Raw genomic sequence first — 8,997 nt, 5'->3', positions numbered from 1 at the left:
TTTTTTTTGGTGTGGTACCAGGGATTGAACTCAAGACCTTGCGCTTGCCAGGCAGGCACTTATTCTACTGAGCTATCTCCCCGGCCCCAGAAGTCAATTTCTGTACTAAACTTCCTCAAGATGTTAGCTTATTCAGAGAATATAGCACGAGGAGCAAGACCCCCAGAGTGAAGTATTTGAGACTCATAGATGCAGCTGTTCAGGTTTGCTTTACTTAGTGCCTCCTACTAGATTTCAGGCATTCAGTGCTACTAGATCAAGTGAGTTAGGCACAATGTATGAAGCCAGAAGTCTAGTGAATCTAGTTTTCTTAAAGTTTAAAACTAACCACCAACCAACCAATTAATCTTTTTATATCTTTTTTTTTTTTTTTTTTTTTTTTTTTTTTTTGGCAGAATGGGGATTAAACTCAGGCCCTTGCGCTTGCCAGGGAAGCGCTTATTCTACTGAACCATCTCCCCAGCCCCTACCTTTTTATATCTTACCTTGGCAAACATTGAGTTGAGTTGCTTTCCAGAGCCATAGTAGCCCCCCTGGGAGAGAAAGAGCTTCACTTGTTCTTTCACCTGTTCTTCATCCAAATGCCAACAGTTCTCATCATCAATGCTTGCCCCTGCTGTTGGGTCAGGGGCACCTGTGAGGTATGGGAACAGTGAAATGAATCCCCTGAGATCACATGTCACACATGTGTCTGCAGGGGCACTGTGTGAGCATATTCAAATGCACATAAGTTATTCTGCTTTAATATGGGCTTTGTCAACTTGGAACCTAAATATGTATGAATCTAAGGCTTGTTTCATGTTCAGGTATGTCACAACTGTATCTTTTCCTAAGGTATCCTTAGATGGTACTAAGGGAAAAGACCCTGGAAAGAATTATATACATGATAATATGAAATATGTATTTGGTCTTTGTCTTGTTTTCTGGCATACAACTTGCATAAATTCTTATCTTTTTATGTTAATGAGCTGACTAATGGTAGCCCCTAGAAAGCTTTTGAATAGGTGCTGCTCTTCATCAAGGCAGATTCAGAAAGTTGGAACTTTCAGTCTTATGCCCGTAGAAAGGCAGAGAGATTGAAGATTAAGTTGATCACCATCGGCCAATAAATTAATCAATAAGGGCTCTGTAATAAAAAAACAGTCCATAAAAGACCACAGGGCAAGATTTATAGAAACTCCAAAGAACATGGGGAGGTTTCTTTACAGTGAAACTGGAAGTGGGGGAGGAATGGTCTTGGGCACTGAGACCCCGACCTGTCAGATCATATGCTGTCTTAGGTAGCCAGTGTCAGAACTGAGTTGGATTAGAAGATATGCAGTTTATATCTTTTACAGAATTTTTTTTTCCAGTGTGTGGGGAAAAATCTCCACATATTTGGTCACAGAAGTGTTCTAACAGTATGTTAGCAAAAACTGAGTTTGTTTTTTCTCTGTATCCTCAAGACAGCAGGAAAATAGTGATCCACTTTTTCCCTAGTGAAGGACATTGCTTTTCTTGCTTTTGCTTTTCAGACATGTATTATTTTAAAGCTAAAAATACTTTCTTAGGACATAAAATTTTCTATATTTAAAGTTTACTATGAAACTACTGTTTAAAGTACAGGCAGGGTTGTACATAGGATGATACAATTTTATAAATTTGTACTCAAATTAACTTTCATATCTGGGTTCACCTTGACAACACCACTTAAAACACAGCTGCTATTTACTACATCCCTGTTTTCTAGTAACCTACTAGCTTGATGCTCACAGTTCAATCCACAGCTGGATCACTTGTAGTGTGATGCTGGTAATATGACAGGTATTTCAGAAATATTTTTTGGAATGAAAATGGAATCTTTTTCTCTCACCGTCTTACAGATAGAGTGTGGTTACAAGTATTTAGAAACCTGCATCCAAGTGACAATAGACCATAAGTCAATAACTAAGTGTAATCATGTAATAGGTGTACATTCATATCCTATTTCAATTAGTCTACCTTTTTCCTTGCCTGCCCATGTCAGAGCACTGCTTAAGTGAAATCTTGGGACTGGAAAAAAAACCCTGCTATTCCTCTGTTAAGCTTTTTAACGTGTCTTACTCTCCAGGAGATGAGGAAGGATAATACATTCATTCATTCCACAAATTCTAATTAACACATATGATCTTCCAATTTATGGTATCTATTCTATGCTATTTTTCTTCAAATTTTTATCCTAAACACAGTTACTGTATAATTTCCCTGATCTAATGATGCTCTGTTGTTACTAAAGTAAGTCCCAATGCCCTAGCTTGGCACTCTAAAGCCCTCTAAGTTTTGGTCCCATCTTTCACTTTCAGCTTTATTTTCCTTATACTGATGGTAAGCTTCAACCAGAATCAGTGTTCCCAGAAATCAACCACATTTCCTGTGCTTTATGATTTCTCCTTTACTTTCCAAATACTCACTTCAGCCTGACAAAGTAATAATAATGAAAGTAATAATACTATTTATATAAAAAGTCAATCATTTGCATCATAACTCTAGAGTCAGGATCATAATGAGAAATGACAACGGTAACAATTCAGTGAGGCTACCACTGCTGAGGGCCATGTATTGCCAACTCCCTCAGATAGGACCTTTTTTATTCTCTCACTAAATTACTATATACACCATTCCTGAAATATGTTCTTCTTATATTCATTTGTTCAACATACAAAGGCAATACATTCTATCGTGCATTTTATTATTATTTCTGCTATCTTTTATATTACTTTAGAATTGTACACTTGCTATGTATTCCTAAGTAAACTGAAAAAAATTTAAGAAGAGCAATTCATTTTTGTACCTCATACTGCCTGGTTCATTATACTATTGTGCTAACATTTATACTTCATAGTACTGAGTTCTTTTACAGAATAAAAGAAATATGTTTTTATTAACCATCTGGACTTCTTTTGTATTCTGAAAATGACAATGCAAACCCCCTTATCCTTATATATTTGTTTAAAAAAACCAGTCTCTGAATCCATCCTACATGTGAGAGGCTAAGCACTTCACACACATATGTTCACCAGACCGTATGCTCATTGAGGGCAGATAATTTTGTTTGTAGATATATTTATAATATGGAGAAAAGTGCCTACCACATGTTGAGTAAATTTCAAGGAAACGTCTTTAAAACTCTATGGTGGTATTATTACCTTTGGTTTGAAATGAAGAAAGTAAAGTTTAGAAAGGGCAAGTAACTTAACAGATAGAAATTATATAAGCCAGAACCTGTGCACTGCTCTCTCCTGCCTGTGCCTTTCCCTACAAGTCTACACATGCTTTTGCTTCCAGCCCCATGCTACTGTGATCCAGCACCTGGTTTCAGTCCTCTGAATGTCAGTTGATGGTGTGTGTCAAGACTGCCAAATCTCATACTTTCTTGTATTACCCTATTACATAAACTACAGTGTTAGTTAGAATAATGCATTTTTCCCATATGAGGATAAACAAAAGTTCTCACCAGTAGAGTGATTCTCAAATGTTAACATACTGAATAATCATTTGAGATTTGTGTTCAAAATACAGGTCATAAAGGCTTACCAGTAAGTATCCTGTTTTTCAGTAGCTCACTAGAGATAGAATCTAGATGAACTTAGTTAAACAAAGGACTGGGTTTTTCATTACCTTGGAGCTAAGGACACGGGTTAGGAAAGAACAGCAATAGTGTTCCAAAAGCAGAGAACAGAGGTGGTTTGAATATCAACTTTCACCCTTGGATGACTGAATTAGGATATGAAAAAGCAGGAATGGGACTCAGTATCCCAGAAGAGCAGGCCTTAATCAACTTGCTAGAAGTGTGGCATGACATTCACTCTTAAGGCTTTTAAAGACTATGACAGCTGTGCAGTGGTGGTCACAGCAGCAATTTATAAATATCCAGTGTCAGCTAGAGAACCTTTCTGGGATAAGACAAAGCCTTGAGAGTTACTAAGAACAAAAATTCACCTAAAACTTCAAAAGGAATTGCTTACTTGATAGGACAGAAAGAAAGGTAAATGTTGAAATGTTTGCTGGTCTACAGTGGATCTAATAGATTAGAAACTGAGCTGCCAAAATGGGTAGCTGTTGCAAAAAAGAAAGTGAATCAATATTTGGGAGTCCAGAGAGTAAATAAGAAGGAACCCATGTGACTGTTGAGGCAATCAAAATCACCTAGGATGGGTGATGCCAGATAACTCAACAGATTAAAGCGCCTGCTTAGGCAGAGTGCAGTGGCTGGGGTTCAACCCTTGGTGTGCTGTGCTGGTCCCACCCCCTGGGTGCACTGAGATGGGGATTGAGACTGGACATGGTGGTGCGTGCTTGTAATCCCAGCATTTAGGAGGCTGAAAACAGGAGAATCACTACAAGTCTGATCTATATAGTGAGACCCTGTAGACCCTGTACTAAATACATTTTAAAAAATCATCTGAGAAGAACATGAACTGGAAGAAGACTTGCAAAGGACTAAGACATTTCTATTTATTTAATCAATATTTACAGAGAACCTGATATATAACAGAACCTGTACTAAACAGTAGTAATATAGTGGTGAATAAAGCTGATATGGTCCCTGTCATGGAGCTAACAGACTGAGGAGACAGACATTAAGCAAATAATCACTTATACTTGTTGGGTGGGGAAGATGCTGGGGATTGAACCCAGGACTTTGTATACAGTACTAAGTGCTTTACCACTGAGCTATTTCCCCACCTTTCACCCCCATGTATATTATTTTAATTTTTTCTGTGGAAAGAAAGGTCAAAGAAGGCTGAGAAAAAGTGACATTTAATTGGAAACTTGAGGAATAAATGAATCTGTCACAGAGCAGTGGAAATGTACTTTTTTGTTCAAAAAAAATCATGAAGAGCTGGGTATGGTGAGGCACACCTGTAATCTCAGGACTCTAGGAAGCAGTGGCAGGAGGATCATAATTCTAGTCTATTTTGGGCAATTTAGCAAGATCGTGACCTACAATAAAAAGGGGCTTGGATATAGCTCAGTGCACAGGCCCAGGGTTCAATCCCCGGTACCTCAAAGAAAACAAACATGGCATCAGAAATTATATTGTTAGTTAAGTACAACTGTATTAAGGGGAAAAGGAAAGAATGGGAGAGAAGACAGGGAAAAAGGTATTGCCTTAAGGAGGGAAAATGTAGGCAAAAAGGCCAGATTAAGGAACATTTTGTGGGCCATAAATTTGGAACTTTATCCTAATGGTAACAGGAGGCTACTAAAGGACTTTAAACAAGAAGTGATATGACACTTCTGTAGTTATAGAAAAATCACTTTAGGTGGCTGTAAGGGGAACTAAATAGAGGAAAGCAATAGCGGATATGAAAGGATCAGTTAAAAGGCTATGTAGCAAACTAGGTGAGATATTACAGTGGTTTGATTCAGGGTGACAGCAGTATTGAGAGAAGCAGAAAACTATGAAACAGGATAAGAGACCTATCACTGGGATGCATGTGTACTATAAGAAAGAAAAAGGGCCTAAGGGTGGCTACAAGGTTCTTATCATGATCCAGTGACTAGACAGATGGTGGTGCTAGCTGTTGACTAGTGGACACAGGAGGGTAAGCGAGTTTGGGAAAGAAGAACATAAATTCATTTTAGGATATGTTGGTACTGCAATGTCTCCATGGTGTGAAACAGGTGGATATAGTTTAAAACTTGGGAGGTTTTGAACTGGAGTAATAAATCTGTAAGTCGCAGTATATAGATTATATTTGAAATCAGGGAAGTAGCTGATATTGCCTACAGAAATCATATAAAGTAAGAAGTAAAAAGTAAGAAATATCAACATGCAAAGGTCAGATAGTAGAAAAGGGGACAGTATTTAAGAATGAATGAACAAAACCACAGAACGCTTTAACTAGATAAACTAGATCTAGAGTTCACAAATAGGCTTCTTCAGCTGTCCCTCACTAACTTCAGCCAAATCTTTTTAAAAAAATTTCATTGAAAATTAAATTAGGGCTTGAGAGATAGCTTGGCAGTCTAAGGGCCTGCCTGGCAAGTGCAAGGACCTGGGTTTGATCGCTGGTACTGCACGCTATGCCTGCCCCACGGCCCATGCTGAGCCAGCCACTGAAACTGGGCGTGGTGATGCATACCTATAATCCCAGTGCTGGAGAGGCTGAGAGAGGAAGATCACTATGAGTCTGAGTTGCATAGTAAGGCTCTGTATCAAATTTTTAAAAAAATATTTAAAATAAAAGAATTAAATTAAACTGTGGTGGCACATGCCTATAATCTCAGCACTTGAGAAGCTGACATAGGAAGATCATCGTGAGTTTGAGGCCAACCTGGGAGACAAAGTGAGTTCAAGGAGAGCCTGAACTACATAGTGAGAGACCCTGCCTCAGAAAAGGGCTGGTCAAATAGCTCAGTGGATTAAAGCGCCTGCTTAGGCAAATGTAGGGTGCGCTAAGACAGTGATTGAGGCTCGGCGTGGTGCTGTGCACCTGTAATCCTAGATTAATTTGGAAGGCTGAAAACAGGAAAATCACTATGAGTCTGATCTATACAGTGAGACCCTGTAAACCCTGTACTAAATACATAAAAATAAAATAGAATGTCCATATACAAGCTCATTTGTTAGAAGTCTAATTTTTCCATAAAAAGAAGTAATGAAACTACTTACTTTTTAGTAGTGGTAAAGTAAATGTAAATGACACTTTAAGATTAATGTCTAAATTTTTCCTTAAAAGCATAGGAGAAGTGGTGATATATGAAAATAAAATGGAAAGTATGTCTTTTATAAATAACTATAAAACAAAGCATTGTGTGGATTGAGGTTATAATTTATGAGATTTGTCTTGGACCTATTAAATCTAAAGAAACAGCTTTTCTTTCAGGCATAAGAACCTTTTTAAAATTATAAAAACATACAAAATACATACTTGTATTTTTGTAGAAATTACAAATTATTAGAAATTATTTTTATATAAATTACACTAAGACATAAGAAAATCCGTCTGTATTCTACCAATCATAGATTACTATTTTTAATGCCATACTAAGTTTCCTTTCAGTTTTTGTCTTATACATACAGATGTATATACAAGTACATACACACACATTAAATTAACCAACTTTTTTTTAAACTGTATTATAAATTATGAGAATTAACTTTGATTTTTGGTTCTGGGGAATTGAACTTAAGTCCCCCATACTAAGTTACTATACCACCTTTATTTTCACTTTTAAGATAGAATGTCATTCAACTGTTAAATTGCCCAGGCTGGGCTCAAACTTATGATCGTTTTGCCTCAGTTTCTCAGAGTGCTAGGATTACAGGCATACATTGCTACATGTAGCTGAAAACTTCAAAGTCTTAAGTGTATAGCCTATGTTTAGCAAGAATAATGTACAATTACCATTCACTTGGTTGATTTCTGAGTTGGAGCAAAGAATCTCATCTGCCAGTTTCTGTGCAGTAGGAAGAACTTCGGTGTGGTGTGCTGTGATTAAATATTGAATAAACTTCTGTAGCTGGTCCCTGTTCATCTGGAAAAGAGTTTCTGAGATAGGAAGACGTAATTTGACTTGGTCTGGTTTACGGATTCTGTACAGTGATAGTGCTACCACATGTGCACGGTAGAATATGTCCTTATTTCCACAGCCACATGTCACTGAAGTGATTTTGCATCGATCAAAACTGATTGCAACTTTGTAAGTCATTGCTGGTTCAGAAGCAGTGGCTGGCTCGGTTACTGTACCACTCAGATGGAAACCTAAGGAAATGAAGAAGAAACCCTATTAAGAGATTCTGTAGTAAAAAAACTTTAGAAGTTCCATTTGTATTTTAACTAATAAACTCACAAAAATTTGCTGAAATCTCCTATGTAAGTAGTAGCCTCTGCTACAGACACCAAAGTCAGTGAAATTCTGGCATTGCACTGAAGGAATATAGAATCTAGCAAAAGTATTTATCCTGGAGTCCAAGACTCTCCTGAATTAATATGAAACTTTTGCTTGTATATATGCACATTTTTGTGGGGGGATTGGTTCGTCATAGTCTCAAAGTGGCTAATAAGGAAATTCCAAATAGTTAAGAACTCCCATAGTAAATTTTGAGATTGGGATAGAAAGCACAGATAAGCCTATATAAAACATCAGTATAATATAGAGAAAGATAATACTATACACAAAGGAGAAACCAAAAGGATGCCATGAGGAAGGACAGAATCAAGATAAAGGCCAACATTTCTCCCTTAAAACATATAATTCCAGCTGGGCATGGTGGCACATTCTTATAATCCTAGCAATTGAGAGGCTGAAGCAGAAGGAGCCCCATGAGTTCAAGGAGAGCCTGGGCTACATAGTGAGTTACTGCACAGAAAAACCCTGTCTCAAAAAATCACCACCAGGGCTGGGAAGATGGCTCAGTAGAATAAGCTCTTGCCTGGCAAGCTCAAGGTCCTGAGTTCAATCCCTGGTACCGCAAAAACAAACAAACAAACAAACAAACAAACAAACAAAAAAAAAAAACAAAAAACAAAAAACCAAACAAAAAACAAAACACCACCACCACCAAACCAAACCCCTCCCCTAAAACATACAATTCCCAAATTGTGACCATGTTGAATAGTCCAAAGGCAAGTAACTTTCTAAGATATGAAAGGCAGAGCTTGGTGTAGTAAGATTATACAGTATTATAGCTTTACTCACTATACACACAGGACCAATAATTTTAAAATGTAGATAGAATGTAGATGTTTTGCACCCAGCCACCTTATCTTTTTTTTTTTCCATAATTTTATTGAGAAACAAATAGCAATGAGACAGTTTCAAACCAAATTGGTAGGACAGTTTCAATAATTAACATATTGCATACATTCTTCCTAGTGGTTAATTGTTGTACAAGATGCGGACATGATATACTATTTACAAACACCATTCGAACAAATCCCTCTATTCATTAAGAGAATGTAACTATATATCTATCCTAACCATTTTGAATACACAGATACAAAATGGACATTCATCTATATCCCCTTT

General features: G+C 37.2%; 1 protein-coding gene across 1 annotated transcript in view; it reads right to left on the bottom strand.

The window, feature by feature from the left end:
• Positions 1-8,997, bottom strand: part of Zswim5 (zinc finger SWIM-type containing 5) — a 210,553-nt gene that overhangs the window by 45,356 nt on the left and 156,200 nt on the right. Inside the window, exons 2-3 of the mRNA XM_023724191.1 lie at positions 7,374-7,730; positions 486-634 (exon numbers count right to left, since the gene is read on the bottom strand). Coding sequence (XP_023579959.1) covers positions 486-634; positions 7,374-7,677 — 453 coding nt within the window. The 5' untranslated portion in view covers positions 7,678-7,730. The remainder of the gene's footprint in view (positions 1-485; positions 635-7,373; positions 7,731-8,997) is intronic.

Source organism: Octodon degus, unplaced genomic scaffold, assembly GCF_000260255.1.
Source record: "Octodon degus isolate 3935 unplaced genomic scaffold, OctDeg1.0 scaffold00107, whole genome shotgun sequence".
NCBI lineage: Eukaryota > Metazoa > Chordata > Mammalia > Rodentia > Octodontidae > Octodon > Octodon degus.
This window is presented reverse-complemented; position numbering and strand designations above follow the sequence as displayed.